This window comes from Dipodomys merriami, unplaced genomic scaffold (assembly GCF_024711535.1).
Source record: "Dipodomys merriami isolate MVZ:Mamm:240054 unplaced genomic scaffold, mDipMer1.0.p SCAF_4, whole genome shotgun sequence".
Lineage (NCBI taxonomy): Eukaryota > Metazoa > Chordata > Mammalia > Rodentia > Heteromyidae > Dipodomys > Dipodomys merriami.
The window spans coordinates 45427470-45444877 of record NW_027205603.1 but is presented as its reverse complement, the minus strand read 5'-3'; the positions used below and the strand labels follow the sequence as shown (position 1 = coordinate 45444877).

General features: G+C 37.5%; 1 protein-coding gene across 6 annotated transcripts in view; it reads left to right on the top strand.

Annotated features, from left to right (window-relative positions):
* Nucleotides 1-17408, top strand: part of Stau2 (staufen double-stranded RNA binding protein 2) — a 289111-nt gene that overhangs the window by 159739 nt on the left and 111964 nt on the right. For all 6 annotated transcript variants that reach the window (XM_069990935.1, XM_069990936.1, XM_069990937.1 and 3 more), the window contains one exon: nt 10871-11175. In XM_069990935.1, coding sequence (XP_069847036.1) covers nt 10871-11175 — 305 coding nt within the window. The remainder of the gene's footprint in view (nt 1-10870; nt 11176-17408) is intronic.

Here is a 17408-nt window from a genome sequence, read left to right as displayed (position 1 = left end):
CAGCGCACCTTTCACAATTTGTGTTTCTTTGTATGTTCCTAAAATATGCTTATAACTGGATATGTGAGCAACTGTATTCTCACAGTTCTAGATACTGATTCCTTCTCCTGTCCAATACTTTTTGCTGTTGTTTGTCCATTTAGTGATTGGCTGGAATATTCTTTAAAAAGTCTATTTCTCGTACAGTGTAAAGCCTTTGGTTTTGCTCCTCCTCAGCACATCTTTAAGCATGTGCCTGGTCACGTGTAATGACAGTGGATTTATTGGAACTTGTTGACTGACTTGTTTTTTGGTAAGCTTTTTGCCTCTGTTATATCATACACAGCTAGTGGGCTCCATTGATTACTGACTTAAGTTGTTCTTGGTCTGATCCAGTGAAATTTTCACTCTTTGAGACAAATCTTGGAAATTTGTTCTCAGACATAAGACTCTTTTTAGTGCCCTCTTTTTTCCAGTTTTCTCTGACAAGCTAGTGATTATAGTACAGCTTGTTGCTCTCAGAAACCACAATTGTTTTCAAGAATGCCCTTAGGCTTGAACTTTCCCACATTCTGTCATTTCCTTGAGGAGTTGTGGCGTGCTTTGGACTGCTTCTCCTCTTGGGCACAGTTTCTAGACCACTGCCCCACTATGGAAATTTGAGACAGTGGCCCATTTCTCTTGCTTTATGCTCAAGTTGAGGGGTTGGGTGATCTTTGTGGTCCACCAGGAATAATATGGCATTCTTCGCTTGGTCTTTCTGATGTGAAACCTCCCTTCTGGGAAGAAGCTGTGGAGAGCATATCAGTGTTTAAGTGTTGGTATCCTGCTGTGGTTGTATAGAGCCTTTGCTGTCTTAGTAACAGCTGTGTACTAAGTAGTACTAAGCATCTTCCAACTGGTTCCATTCACCAGTAATTTAGCTTCTGTAACTTGGAGGTGGGAGACATCAGAATTGTAGCAAACTGCCTCTTTTGCTGGGATTTCATATTCCTTGCTGGGAGGTTAAAGGGAAAGAGAGCCCCATCTCTAAGCCACATGGAGGGAGAAAGGTTGTGGTTGTCTTGCTGACGTGTTGGTGTAGGGATGAGGGTATTAACTCCTTTGTTACTTTCCGTTATATGGTAATGTCAGTGAAAGTGACAGGGCCCTCAGGACAACTTTGTAAGAGTGGGAGTCTCCATTCTGCCTTTGGGACATGAATAAGAGTGGGAGATTATTATTCTGTATGATTGGCTAAACTGAAGTTGTTTCGGTCTAAGTTTTTTCTCATTCCCTTTTCCCCTTTTTTTGTACGCTTTTAATTATAAAAATGCTGTACAGAGGGGTTACAGTTACATGAGCAAGGTAATGAGTACATTTCCTATTGAGCATTGTTGCCTCCTTTGTTTTCCCCCTATCATCCCTTCCCTCCCACCTCCACAACTACTGCCCTCCCCTTGCCGAAGTTGTAAAGTTTTCAACGTAGTGTTTTGTGTATCCCTTCCCTCCCACCTCCACAACTACTGCCCTCCCCTTGCCGAAGTTGTAAAGTTTTCAACGTAGTGTTTTGTGTATCTCATTGTTACAATGGGTCAACCTGTATCCTTATTTAAGCGTTTAGTTTTTTCCTTTCCCCTCCCCGAATTAGAGAAGTGTATATACAAGATGCAGGGCACCTACATCAAATACAATGAAAACAGGGGTTATATCGTGGGGGAGGAACATACAAAGCAACAAAAAAAATCACATGGTACATTATAAATACATTAGAAACAATAGCAAGAAAGAAAAAAAGGTATTTGTGTCCCTATTTAAATTTGATTTTGTGACAGTAATGCTTATGTGGCTAAGCTAGCCTTGAACTCATGATCCTCCTGCCTCATCATCCCGAGTACTGGGACTACACACATGTAGTCCCAGTGTGTACACACATGTAGTCTGAATGTTCTGCCTTGCTAAGCTCCCTGTTTCCTGGTCTGAAATTAAACGTTTTTGTAAGTCAGTTTTAAAATTGGAAAAGTACTTAATATTTATACACTTTTATTTGGTTCTTTTCATAATACTGTAGAATGTTCCTCAAGTTTCTAAGTACACTAATTTTTGATAAGTTGTTAAATTAGAATTAGGTCATAAAAAGATAATTGAAAGAGAGCATTATATGGATTAGGTTTCTTCTTTTCTGTAACTGTTTTTTTCTGTTAGGCTAACAATATTTGAAGTTACTTCCTTACCACAAATACAGTATAAATGTAGGCAAATGCATTATTTTGACAAATCTCTCAAAGGGTTCTTTCACAGTGAGAATATTTTTTCAATAAGTTAAATTTTCCCTGGCCTTCATGTCCATCTTTTTGTATTACTATCTGAGGTTAGACTTCTAGTTCATTGAACCTAGAAACTAGGTTTGAAATGGAGAGACAAGAAACTTTTTTTTCTTTTTGTCAGTTATGGGGCTTGAACTCAGGTCCTAAACACCCAGAGCTTTTTTGCTCAAGGTACTCTGCAACTTTAAGCCACAACTCCACTTCTAGTTTTCTGGTGGTTAATTGGGGATAAGAGTCTTGTGGACTTTCTTATCCAGGCTAGCTTCAAATGACAGATCTCTGACTAGGATTACAGACGTGAACCACCAGTGTCTGGTGAAGCTTCATTTTAAGTTCAGTATTTTGACAATTTTTCTTCTCTGGTATAGTGTCAAAATATTTCAAGAAGGAGAATGTCCAGAACTTCTTGAGTATTTTGTTGTAAAGAACACAAGTTTTTGTTTTTGTTGTTTGGGTTACTGATGGAAATGTGGTTACATGTGTTGACTTAAAAGTCAGCCTATGTCCTGGTCCCCAAACCTGCCACTTAACCGACTTTTGGCAAGTCATATAACCTTTTTGTGTTTTAGGGCCTTCAACTGCAAATGAGGACATGATGTCCATTCATACGATATTCCATGAAGATATGACTAATAATACATGCAAAGCATTTGCAGCAAGCCAGAAAGATGGCATAACTTCATGAGTTTTAGCTATAGTTAATGCTGGTATGGTTTGTGAGCTGCTTAAAGATATTGACCGGCAAAAAAAATTTAAAAAAAAAAAAAGGTTAGGATATCCTGTTGAGGATACTGTGCTACTTTTGGGGGCCTATTGTGGCAAGCATTCTAGCATGTGTTTTATCCTGCCCAAACTTTGTGTCATTATATCATATGATAGATTTATCCATTTTTCAATCTTGTTGCAGTTTTAAGGATTAAGGCATGATAGCTTTTTTTTTTTTTTTGTGGCACTAGGGTTTGAACTCAGAACCTTTTTGTTTGCTAGGTAGGCACTCTACCACTTAAGCCATGCCTCAGCATTTAACACAGTTTAAACTGTTAATAAAACTGACCAGTGAGGATGGTCTCTGTCATATGCCATATATGTACTACATCTAAATATACTACAGACTGAAGTTGACTCATTATCTTTTCTCCAGCTGATGGCTTTGGCGTTCTCAGTAGAGGTGCACATAGCTATTTCTTTATTGAAAAAGAGTTAACATTTCTTTAGAATGTGTGTCTCCATCCAGTTAGCCACCTCTACTGTGGTTTGGTCAAATACTAGGTGAAAAGCAACTATTGCTTACAATTGTTTTTGTTTTGTTTTGTTACTTAGGGATACAGGCACTTTCTGTGGAGTCTTGGTTGGTATTGAATTTGAGATCTCCTGCCTTAGCCTCCTGAGTGCTGGGATTGAAGGCATACATATGCCTAGCTTAGTTTGTTCTCCATCATTACCCTGTAATTATGTCTTCATTTTTAAAGCTGCTGCTAATCATAGAAACATGTTGAGTATTCTTAAGTGTATTACTGGAGGAGGGCTGTCAGTCCCTGTGTAAGCTTTTGATTGTTTCTTTCTTTTTGCTTTTTTTTTTTTGCCAGTCCTGGGCTTGAACTCGGCCTGAGCACTGCCCCTGAGCTTCTTTTGCTCAAGGCTAGCACTCTACCACTTGAGCCACAGCGCTACTTCTGGCTTTTTCTGTTTATGGTGGTACTGAGGAATCAAACCCAGGGCTTCATGCATGCTAGGCAAGCACTCTACCACTAGCCACATTGCCAGCCTGATTGTTTTTTCAGGATAATACATATTGGTATGTATCACCAAAAATTTTTACTTCATTAATCTGCAAGGCCCATTTATGGACATGCCCCTAAAAGGACCCTTATGTCCCTTTTAGAAACCCTGTATCAGACCTGTTCTTTAAGTCATATTACCAATTTTGTGACCCAGAATTCTTGGTAAGGAAATTTTTCTGGCAAAAGTATAAATCATTGCATTAGTGTAAGGTTTTAAAAAAAATATTAGCCAGGTGCCAGTGGATCATGGCTGTAACTGTAGCTACTTGTAACCGTAGCTACTTGGGAGTCTGAGATCTAAGGATTAAAGCCTGCCCAGTTTGAAGACAGCCAGGGCTGGAAAGTCCGTGAGACTCTTATCCCCAATTAACCCTCAGAAACCCGGGAGTGATACTGTGGCTCAAAGTGGTAAAGAGCTAGCTAGCCTTGAATGAAAGACGTCAGGGAAAGCATCAGACCCTGAGTTCAACCATGACTATCAAAAAAAAATTAATGGTGAATTTATTTACTAATTTATATACTAATTTATTTACTTATGTTCTTATCCTTGTTATCCTGTACCTTTGTTATTATATACTTATTTTCCTCTTTTTAAAACAAAAAAATAAGATTTCAATTCTGGTTTGAAAACTTAGATTAATCTACTTCCCTGGTTAAACTTGTGTACATTTGTGAACTAGAATAGAATTTCCAGTTTCATTACAAAGGAATCTTAAAAAACAAACTAATAACCAGGTACTGTTGGCTCATGACTAAATTCCCAACTACTCAGGAGGCTGAGGTCTAAGGATTGTAGTTGAAAGCCAACCTGTGCAGGAAAGTCTGCAAGATTCTTGTCATTGATTAATTACTAAAAAAAGCTGAAAATGGAGCTGTTGCTCAAGTGGTAGAGCATTAACCTTGAGCACCAAATCTCAGAGACAGCACCCAGGTCCTAAGTTCAAACCCCAGGAGACAGACGGACAGACAGACAGACAGACAGATGGACAGACACACACACACAGACACACACACACACACACACACACACACACACACACACACGGAGACAGACAGACAGACAGACACACACACACACACACACACACACACATGCCCAGGAGAGACACACACACACACCAAAACAAAACAGAAACACTTGTTATTGCTGTTAATGTTACTCTGGTAGTTTTCCCCCTACCCCTTTGGTGTATATTAGACAACTACTGTACCAACTCAGAATAACCCCCCCAACCTTTTGTTGAGTTTTTAGGAAAGTCTTTCTGTCTCTCTATCTCTGTTTCTCTCTGTGTGTGTGTGTGTGTCTCTCTCTCTCTCTCTTTTTTTTTGTCAGTCATGGGGCTTGAACTCGGCCTAGGCGCTGTCCCTCAGCTCTTCAGCTCAAGGCTAGCGCTCTATCACTTGAGCCACAGCACCACTTCTGGCTTTTTCTGCTTATGTGGTGCTGAGGAATTGAACCCAGGGCCTTATGAATGCAAGGCAAGCACTCTACCACTGAGCCACCTTTCCAGCCCTCTCTAGTTTTTATATCTCACCTCACAGTTGTACTGGGGTTGTCTCTTTGAGGTGCTACAGCCTTTTGTCAGGCCTCTATCCCAGGGCTTAGCTCTGTGGGTCAAGAAAAGACAGCACTTTTAACTCACTGCTATTCTCAACAAAGACTAATGTTTTGCTGAAAACTTCTTTTCATCAGTAATTTTTTTATTGTTGTTGGTTGTGGGGCTTGAATTTAGGACCTGGGCACTGTCCCTGAGCTTTTGCTTAAGGCTAGAGCTCTACCACTTTGAGCCACAGCATCCCTTCTAGTTTTCTGGTTGTTAATTGGAGATAAGAGTCTCACAGACTTTCCTGCTTGGTTTTGAATTGTGATCCTTGATCTCATCCTCCTGAGTAGTTAGGATTGCAGGCATGAGCCACCAGTGCCTGGGTTTTGTCAGTAATTTTATTCATAGCATTCACAATTAATAACTCTTCTCATACATCATTACTTTAAATGTAACAAAAAACAAATAAAAATGTACCAATTAACATAATCAGTATTTTAAGGGCAAGAACAAAGTTAATCTTCACTACTGATTTAGGTTATGCTGTTTAAGTACATTAAAATACATAATTTGATCTATTTGTTCAGTAATTGAATTATTGAATGTTGCTATTTCTTCTTAGCTTTACTTTTCAAGGTGATTCTCAAACTGATCTTAAAAAGGAACCTAGATTTATTTAACACCCCAAAGTGTAAAAAAAAAAAAAAAGATGGCTGCCTTTTTATAGGTACCAGTAGTATTTGTCTGATGCATGAACATAATTCATATGCATACAATTCAGGAATCTGAAAAATTTTAAAGAAAATTTTCAGTGTTATGGTTTTATGAATGAGAAATTAAAATTAAAAAAGATCTCAGTCCTTACTTGCCTATACAGGATATGTGTATGAAATATGTACATACACACATATAAAATAATTAAAAAATAAGTAAATAAACTTGTAAAATTATTTACCTGTTTGATTTGTTTCCATATTATTGCTCTTAGGCAACATTTTGCTCTTAACTTTCAAAAGAAGATGATAAAAATTCACAACGGCTGGGCGCCGGTGACTCATGCCTGTAATCTTAGCTACTCAGGAGGCTGAGATCTGAGTATCGAGGTTCAAAGCCAGCCCAGGCAGGAAAGTCCGTGAAACTCTTATCTCCAATAAACCACCAGAAAACCGGAAGTGGCGCTGTAGCTCAAGTGGTAGAGTGCTAGCCTTGAGCTGAAATGCTGAGGGACAGTGCTCAGGCCCAGAGTTCAAGGCCCATGACCGACAAAAAAAAAAAAAAGAAAAGAAAAAAGAAATTCACAAGGCATTTTGACTCCATAAATAAGTATATTTTGTGCTTAAAAACTAGGTAGAACTAAAGGCTCAGGGGTCTTGGAAGATGAGTGTGATAGTGAATTGTGTGGAAAAGATTGTTAAGGGTCCCATCAAATCCCATCTTTCCCATTTGTTCTCAACACCAGGGCAGCAGGAAAGGGAGATTGCTATAGCTTACATCAGCCTAGTATCTAAAGCTTGATTTTATTTCTGACCCTGAGAAACATGACCATGTGGCCCACTGGCTCCTCCTCCCAATTGTTATATGTACTCTCACTTCATATTTGGCCACAAGCTTCCTGGGAACAGAGCCCTGCCATGAGGCTCCTATTGCCAACAGGAGCTTCTTTACTCTCAGGAAGCTAAAAGTCAAGCAGCTAGAGCTGGGGTTGCCTAACCTGGGCAAATACTTGGCATGGAGTTTACTTCCTAGATTAAGCCTTAGGTGCATTGAACATTGGCTGAATATTACATTTAGTTCCTTCCCTATTCTTATAGGAGACCTCTTAATATTAATGGTTAAGTATCCCATGTTCTAGGGACATATTGGCTAAGAGAAAAATTCTAGTATTACTGCTTGCTATCCATATGATCTTCAGTAAGTTGCCTAGCATTTCCATGCTTCAGTTTTGTTTTTGTTTCTGTTTTTTTTTTTTTTCATTTCCACTATGGGGAAATGGTAATGCTCATGAAGATGAAAAAATAGTGCCAATGTTGTATCTGTAATATTGCTATGTATAGTGGTTTCAGCCTAACAGTATTAAAGTGAGAGTATCAAAGGAAAGATCGAGAATATGAGGTATAACAGGTCCATTCAGAAAGTGCAATATCTAGCTGGGTGCCGGTGGCTCATGCTTGTAATCCTAGCTACTCAGGAGGCTGAGATCTCAGGATCTTCGTTCAGAGCTATCCTGGGCAGGAAAGTCCATGAGACTTATCTCCAATTAACCGCCAGAAAAACAGAAGTGGCATTGTGGCCCAAGTGGTAGAGCATTTGCCTTGAGCTGAAGAGCTGAGGGACAGCACCCAGGCCCAGAGTTCAAGCCCCACAGCCTACAAAAACGAAACAAAAAAACAGAAAGTGCAATATCTGAAGTTCATTAGAAAAACCAGCTCAGAGGAGGCACAAATCTTAAACATTTCATGAAAGAAAACTTTTTAGAATAGTGACCAAATAAAAGTCAATTAAGATTGCGGTGCATTATTGTAGTATGATAGTGATTGTTTAGAATAAGTGAAAGATGTTTTGGCCAAAGTGTGGAAAAACGAGTTTAGTCACATCTCCTAAATAGAAATACAAATTGATACCGTTTCTGGGATACCTAAATGGCAAAATAAGTTAAAGATCCTTAAGTGGTATAAACTAACTTAGTCCTTGATAATACTTTTAGTTTTTATACTATTGCAATTAGGTTTGCAGCATAAAGAACCTAATGAATTACAATTGACCTATACACTGTTAACTGATACTCAAGTTGAAAATCATTAAGAAATTGACCACAGACCACATAAATCCTCATGTGTCTTTACATGGCGTCTATGATTATCTTGGTTGAGTTCTGTAGACAAGAATCTTGTCTTATTCATGAAGAAAAGCTGACTCTGGCAATAAAGGAACCTGAACTGCATATGAGTTCTTATTCTGTGAGGTAATTTCTCTCTTGAGTTTTGTTGCTATTGGCAAACACCTTACTACTGTGTAATAATAGTGAAATAATGCTATTGTTTCTTGATTTCCTATATTGAGTATATCAGATAGAACTATAGTTAAAGAATAAGTCTTATTTAAATAAGAATTATATAATGTATGTAGATAATGAAAAAATAGCACTATGACATTTTACTTACTAAATTGACAAATACTTTACAACTTTAAACTAAAATTATGCATAACATATACAATTAGGCCCATTTTGACATGATTATGAACTTATACAGTGAACATTTCTGTCTTTTCCAACTGAAGTTGCTTTATGTCCTTTTGCAGTCTGTCATTCCTGATAGCTTCTCAAAGCAACCACTGACTTTCTTTCCTGCCACTGTTAATATTTAATACCAAAATAGGAAGCAAGGCACTTTCCTATATATCTATGGGAATGTGAAATCATTATCATTTATTTGAATGAGGATTGGTATTGTTATAAAGTATATATATATATATATATATATATATATATATATATATTCTTTGAACTAGCAATTCTACTTCTGTTCAAGGGAAATAAATTGTAATGTAAATAAGGATTAATTTTTATTATAATTGCCAACACTGGAAACAAATTATATGTGTAGCAACATGTAATTTTTTTCTTTTTCCTCTGATTAGCATATATTAACTTTGCAAAGTGGTTTCACTGTGATGTTTACATACATGCATATAATATACCTTGATCAAATTCATCCCATTCATACTATTTCTTCTTAACCTGTGTCACCTCCTGTCTCGTTTTAAACATTTTTTAGTGGGTTTCATTGTGCTCTTTTCTTTTTTTCTTTTCTTTGTCGGTCATGGGGCTTGAACTCTGGGTTGGGCGCTGTCCCTCAGCTCTTCAGCTCAAGGTGAGCGCTCTACCACTTGAGCCACAGTGCCACTTCTGGTTTTCTGGTGTTTTGTTGGAGATAAGAGTCTCGTGGAGGGCTGGAAAGGTGGCTCAGTGGAAGAGCGCTTGCCTTGCATGCCTGAGGCCCTGGGTTCGATTCCTCAGCACCATATAAGCAAAAAGAAAAGAGCCGGAAGTGGTGCTTTGGTCAAGTGATAGAGCGCTAGCCTTGAGCTGAAGAGCTGAAGGACAGCACCCAGGCCCAGAGTTCAGGCCCCAGGACCGGACCCCCCCCCCAAAAAAAAAAAAAAAAAAAAAAAGAGTCTCATGGACTCTCCTGCCCTGGCTGGCTTTGAACCACAATCCTCAGATCTCAGCCTCCTGAGTAGCTAGGATTACAGGAGTGAGCCACCGGTGCCCTGCAACATAAAGCCTTCTTATACATTAGTGCCATCAGGATGATGGCAAGCTTCCCACACCTCCTTATGTCTTAACAGTGAGGAATTACCTGAGGTGTCTTGGAACACAAATTCTCTTAGTACATTCCTTTACCCTTCACCCTTCACTTTTCACCCATGTTGTCCATCTGCCTTTTTTTTTTCTTCATTATTTTCCCACATGACTTTGTTACTGAAAAAATTTTGTGAAATTGACATGGGATAATAGAGTAGCAGTGAAACAATGTAATATGATAGTAGCCCAGTGATGGTTATAGTGAAACATGGGAGGCCTGAATCAGAGTTAGTGTAAATGAGTGGAAGGTCTGGGTCAAGACCAAAAGAATTAGGTATGTCTCTCAGAGTACATTTTCTATGAGGGATAGCTTATAAGTTTTAAAGATGATACATTTGAGAGTTTCATATCTGATCAACTTAGAACAATCACTATGAAATGTGGTTTGAAACTTCTTTGAGATAAATGATAAAGCAAAGTCTTTTTCTTTTGTTTTTTTTTCGTGTGTGTGTGTGTGTGTGTGTGTGTGTGTGTGTGTATGTGTGTGTGTGTGTGTGTGTGTAAAGGAGTTTGTGCGTGCACTGGTCCTGGAGTTTCAGCTTAGGGCCTAGGTGGCTGTCCCTGAACTTTTGTGCTTAAGGTGAGCCACCAATGGCCCTGCCTTTCCCATTGAACTTCTCCAAATTCTCCCTATCCTGCACAGTTTTCCTACTATATACAAGTTCACTGAAACTACTTTTCTGGGTTTTTAATACTTGTGATTTTAGGAACATTGAATCACATATTTCACCTGTGAATAGGAGCTGCAGTTGCCTCCCAAGGTGTGAGGAAGATGCTCAGATTGGCAGTGCTTCTCATTTCTTCATTGCTATATGTAGGAAGCCACTGAGTTAATCATGCAATGCCATGCTTTTATTTCAACTTTTTAAAAGGTGTTCTTCTTTCTATCCATAGCTCCAAAAGGAATTCTTCATCTGTCTCCTGATGTTTATCAAGAGATGGAAGCCAGCCGCCACAAAGTGATCTCTGGCACTACTCTAGGATATTTGTCGCCCAAGGATATGAACCAGCCTTCAAGCTCTTTCTTCAGTATATCTCCCACATCGAATAGCTCAGCCACCATTGCCAGGGAACTCCTTATGAATGGAACATCACCTACAGCCGAAGCCATAGGTTTAAAAGGAAGTTCTCCTCCCCCTTGTTCTCCAGTACAGCCTTCAAAACAACTGGAATATTTAGCAAGGATTCAAGGCTTTCAGGTATGAATTAAAAGAGAAAGAATAAAAGAAAAAGCAAAACAATTCATTAGCCCCCAATCCTTCATCTCTACTCATGAGAAGGCTCATTCTTGCCTGCTAGTATGGCCTACATGCCACTTACATTGTAAATTATTTAGAAACACAGAAGACAGAAAAAAAGAGAGCCACATGCATATGCCTCATTTTCTCATTTTCTGTCTCTCAAGTAATTCTTCTCTTGCCTGACTCTCCATTTTCCTTATCCTTTTTTTTTTAAATTTCATATTCTGGTTTGTCTTCCAGTTGGTTTTGATTGAGTGCATCTATCTCCTCACTCTGTCTTCCACAAACAAAAATTTTTTGCCTTGAGACATTTGGGGTTAGTAATTTACACTCACTTCTCCCTCTTTTTACACCAGGGTTGAGTTTTTCTAATGATGATTTTTCTTTCAAAGCAGTTTTGAATTTTGAATTATTGTGAGTACTGATTCAGGTACACAAGTAAGGTACAGCACCCTACCTTAAAAGTCTGTTACCTTAGCAGTTAATTAAACATGGTCTTTGAACAATAATGAAGTGCTTACTATTTGAGGCATAACCATATGTATTTGTTTTTCTGGATCATGTTTTGGAACTATCTAGGTAGAATAGCAACTGCTTCAACTATTTCACTGGGTAGCCATTTACGCTTACAGTTTTAACTTCATTTGTGCATATAAATTTAGGGATGGAAGGCCCCTACCCTCATTTATTCTTTGTTCCCTTTTGGAAGGAAAAAACCCATAAAAACCAACATTCCTTTATGGATATTTCATAGCTTTTAAAAGAATTGTTAACACTAGGAAGGGGAAATAAATGTGTCCTGATTTCTTAGTTGCCTTGAAGATCATGTACTGAATTGTAACCGCCAACTGACTGATGACTTGCAGCTTGCTTGTGTGTAGAAAGATACTGCTCCCCAGATTTCACTGTTCTCACCCCTTTACCATCTTAGTCTTATTCCTGAAGACCAAAAACTGTAATTTCCTTTAGAAATGCTCTAGAAGATCTGTATTGTGTAGAATGATCATGTATTCATAAACATTTTACAAGTTTAGATTATAAAATGAGAAAGATCATGTTTTTTTGGGGGGGTATTTTGCATGTTTGTTTTTGTCTTTTTCCTTCACAGAATCCTTCTGATCCTTTCCATCTATTGCGAGGTAGTTGTCAGTGTTTTTAATTGAACTATTAATATGAAATTAAAGAAGCTGTTACCAATTATTGGCTCTGTCATCTGAAATTTTAAATGCTTAATTTCAAGTTACAATTTTAGAATTTGTTTTTTGTTGTTTATCTTAAGAATCACAATAAATCACTGTTAAAATATGACATTGATTCATATACAGTATTAGAATAAAAGTTAAATAATATTTAGTTCTACCAGTTATCCACATAGGATAAATTAGAAATAAACTAATGAAAAGAAATTCATTGCTTACTTATAAATTTAGTCATTTAGAAATACCTGAGCATAACATTTTTATAGATACAAAGCACAAATTTCATTCAAGTTCTGAATTGATTTTTCTTTTTGGCTTAGATACATTATAACATATAATTTTGCTTCTGGAAGAACTTAAGTTTTATAATTTATTTGTCAGTCCTTGGCAATAATAGATATGATTTTTAGCATATCTCTACTTTAACCAATATGTAGAGTCTGCTACCCTCATTACTGAGCTGTCTGCTTAGATCTCTTTTAAAGGCTTGTGCTGTTAATATACTTTTCTTTATGTTAAACATTTTCCAGATCTGTGTACTGTGATTTTTTTTTACATATTAATGAATGTAAACAGTTGGTTTTAAAACCTTACTGCTTCTTTGGTTGAATGAACTGGTATGGTGTGGAATATTTTGTTGGTGGTGGTTCACCACCTATAACCAGTCAGTGAGCAAGTCTCTATGGGAAGTGCCTGGTGTCTTTTCTCATACCTAGCTCATCTGAAGCATGTCACAGTGGAAGGTTCTTTGTGGCTGAGAGTTTAAAGCCTGTTTTCTTCTAGATAACTTTCTCAGGTATATATACCTGGTAGAAAAGTATGTAGATGGTTTTTATTTCTTAAACATTTTGATTAGACTGTGGTCTAGAAATTACAGGATCAGCTTGTTATTGGTTTTATCCTATTCTGTTACTTTTTTTCTGGAATTTGAAAACAATAAATTCTTTTGCTTTGTTTCTAGGTTAGTTCCTTTTATTTTGTTGCACAATGAAAAGATATTATTGCTTACTGACTATTGTGTAAACCTTTCTCTGGCCTTCATTGCCCATTGCAGTTTGATTTACACTAAATCAAGCTGTTGTATGTGACAATTATACTGTATTACTAAGTAAAACTATGTGAGTTTGTGAAAAAAAATTCTTTTGTCCCCTGAAATGGAGACTTGAACCCAGTATCTGACACTTTCACTCATGGCTGGTGCTCTACCACCTAAGCCATACTGCCAACCTCAACTTTTACTTGAAATTTACAAATTAGGAAAAACTAGTTTGTTCATCAGAAAATAGGCATTAAGTTTATATCCTTTTGTTTAAATCTATAAGATTATTATCCAATTAAAATTACTATAAACAAAGCTGATTTTACAGAGCCAAAAGTGATTGAACATTTTGCACAGTCTCAGTGTGTGTGTGTGTGTGTGTGTGTGTGTGTGTGTGTGTGTGTGTGTGTGTGTGTGTGTGTGTGTGTGTGTGTGTGTGTGTGTGTGTGTGTGTGTGTGTGTGTGTGTGTGTGTGTGTGTGTGTGTGTGTGTGTCTGTCTGTCTGTCTGTCTGTCTTGAGGCTTGAATTCAGGTCAGGTCCCTGAGCTTTTTTACTCAAGGATAGTACTCTACCACTTGAGCCACAGATCTGCTTCTGTGTTTTGTTGTTGTTGTTATTTGTGGTTAATTGGAGATAAGAGTCTCACAGACTTTCCTGCTGGCTTCAAACCACAGTCCTTAGATCTCAGCCTCCTGAGTGGTTAGGATTATAGGTATGAGCCACTAGTGCTGGCTCTCACCTAAAGATTTTTATCATTAGAGAAGCAAATCTTACAGACTCCTGTCATAAATGAGTATCTGTTTCTTAGTGTCATTAAGTGTATTTTAATTATCTTTTGTTGAAACCAGAACATCTTATTGATTCATTACTATTTGGAAATTTTTCATATCAGTAGTTTTGAAAACCTGAGATGTCTAGCAGTCAGTTTCCTCCTAATACTTCACTACATTTCAAAAACTCATTCAAATCTTCTCATGCCACAATTTTCTAGATTCTTATAAATGTTGATACTCTCCTGCAATGTTTCAAAATCATCTTTTTAAAAATTAAATTTATTTTAAACTGATTTTTAAATAATTATATATATATATACAACTAATACATAATTGCATATCAGATAGATATAATTAATATACATATAAATTATGTATAGTGAACATACATATTAATTTCATAACACATATTAATGAGGTAAAATGATGTTTTGGCACATATATGTTGTGTATTTTTTATATTTTATTTTATTGTAAAGATGCTGCACAGAAGGGTTACAGTTACATGAGTAAGGCAATGAGTACATTACTTGCCCATCATTGTTACCCCTTCCCTTATTGTTGTTCCACTATCCCTTTCCTCCCCTCCCCACAGTCTCCCGCTCCTAAGTTGTAAAGTTAGTTTGCAATATATTGTCCTGTGGGTGTCGTTGTTGCAATGGGTCATCCTGTGTCCTTGTTATTCCCCTTCCCCTCTCCAGATTAGACAAATGTATATACAAGATGCAGGGTACCAAAATCAAGTACAGTGACAACAGGGGATATATATGTTGTGTAATGTTTAAATTGGGGTAAGCATATCTTCTAAGAATTCATGATGAAAGAGGTAAACAAATCCTTTGTTACTACATTTTGAAATATACAGTTGTACTCATGCACAGAGAAAAATTATATTTTTATTATCTTTGAGTAGTTGTACAAAGGGATTACCATTCAACAAATTGGTTTATAAGTAGAATGCATCTTGGTCAATATCACATCTTTCATCATTCTCTTCCCCATCCCTCCCAACCCAAAATCATGTGTGTGTGTGTGTGTGTGTGTGTGTGTGTGTGTGTGTGTCTGTCTGTCTGTCTGTCTGTCTGTCTGTCTGTCTGTCTGTCTGTCTGTCTGTCTGTGTCTGTCTGTCTGTCTGTCTGTCTCCTGGGGCTTGAACTCAGGGTCTGGGTGCTGTTCCTGAGCTTTTGTGCTCAAGGTTAATGTTCTACCACATGAACTACACTTTTATTTTGGGCTTTTTGCTGGTTAATTAGAGATAGAGTCTCACAGGCTTTCTGGCCCGAGCTGGCTTGGAACCTCAATCTTCAGATCTCAGCTTCCTCATAAATAGCTAAGATTATAGGCATGAAGCCCTTCTCCCAGATGTACCAGAAATCTTTTATAAGTAGTAAATGAGTCAGTAGGAAAAATCACACTAAAAATGAAATTGCAATAGTTTGGTAAGTTATCATTTGTAGATAGATTTCATTACATTTTATAATTTTGTATCTTCCATATGATTGTCATCCATTGAATGGTGTCATTTGTGAAACTGGTAGATTAAAATGATATACTAAAGTTTTTTCTCACATAAATAATCTGAAGAAGCACTTACTTGGTGTTCTAGTTAAACTGTATTAATTTATTTTCCAAATTACTAAGTGTGTTTTGTGAGGGGATGCTTTCCGTCATGTGAGTTTTAAATCATGGTGGTACCATTATAGCAAGATGAAAATATCTGCTTACATTGAAAGCTTTCTTTTCAAATGTAATTCACACTTACTCTGTTTCAGTTGATAAATCTCCTTTTGTAAAGTTGTTATGGGTTTGATGTGATTATAGCAGGCTACTTTTATAGTTATGGGCTTCTTTTTAACATTTTATTTTTAACAGTTTGACCTCAGTGCAGGTTACTGACATGAGGTAGGTGAGAGGGGTAAGCTACCCTTTCTCTTCTTTCTCATTTTTTCTATACTTCCTGTTTTGTAATGTATATGTTTATCATTAAGCAGGCCACTTGCAGTTTTTTTTTTTTTAAGAATTGAAGTATCTGTTCTTTTAGAAGACTATTACTAGTGCAACTTCATAGATTGCCAGTATGAGATTGTGGAGAAAGAAATAATTTTTATATATGTGCATGTATACATGCATGCACAGAAACATCCCACTTTGAAATGCACAGACACATACAAACATCTGACTTAGAAATGTGGTTTGCATACACAAACACATTATGACTGAATTCTACCACAGAAACTTTGATGCCATTCTGAAATAAGTGACTGTGGTGTGGTATAGGAAAGATGACTGTGTGTTCTCTCCAAATAGAACTATGGAAGGACTTTTCTCTTAAAGGAGAGACTTCTACTCAAGGTAAAAATTATATTTGGAGTTATTTGAAGTTTGAGTATGTAAAGAAAAAATTCATCTAGAGTGGATTATATTTTCTTTTGCTAGAAAAGGTTGATATGTTAGTTTTTTGGGGTTTGTTGTTGTTGTTGTTGTTTGTTTTGTTTTCTTTGCATGCCAGTACTGGGGTTTGTACTCAGGTGCTGTTGCTGCATTTTCTGCTCAAGACTAGAGCTCCACCACTTGGGCTACAAGCTCTACTTCCAGCCTTTTGATTTTAATTGGAGATAAGTTTCTCATGGACTTTCCTGCTCTGACTGGATTCAAGCCTCAGTCCTCAAATCTCAGCCTCCTGAGTAGTTAGGATTATAGGTGTAAGCCACTGGTGCCTGCCTGGCTGTTGATTTTTTTTTTTTGGGTCCGGTTGTGGGGCCTGAACTCTGGGCCTAGGTGCTGTCCCTCAGCTCTTCAGCTCAAGGCTAGCGCTCTACCACTTGAGCTACAGCACCACTTCCGGCTTTTTTCTTTTTGCTTATGTGGTGCTGAGGAATCGAACCCAGGGCCTCAGGCAAGCACTCTACCACTGAGCCACCTTCCCAGCCCCTGTTGATGTTTTTTTGAATTTTAATGATGTAATGTTAATTGTAGTATCCATTAGGAGGCTGATAGCAGTGTACCCAAATTTATTCCAGGTCATATTGAAATGATTCCAGTGTTTTTCTTTAAATGACAATGGCTGTAATTTTATGCTTTCTTCTCTTTACACTAAGACATCTTTTTTTTTGGGGGGGGGGTCAGTTGTGGGACTTAAACTCAGGGCCTAGGCGCTGTCCCCGAACTTTGGTGTTCAA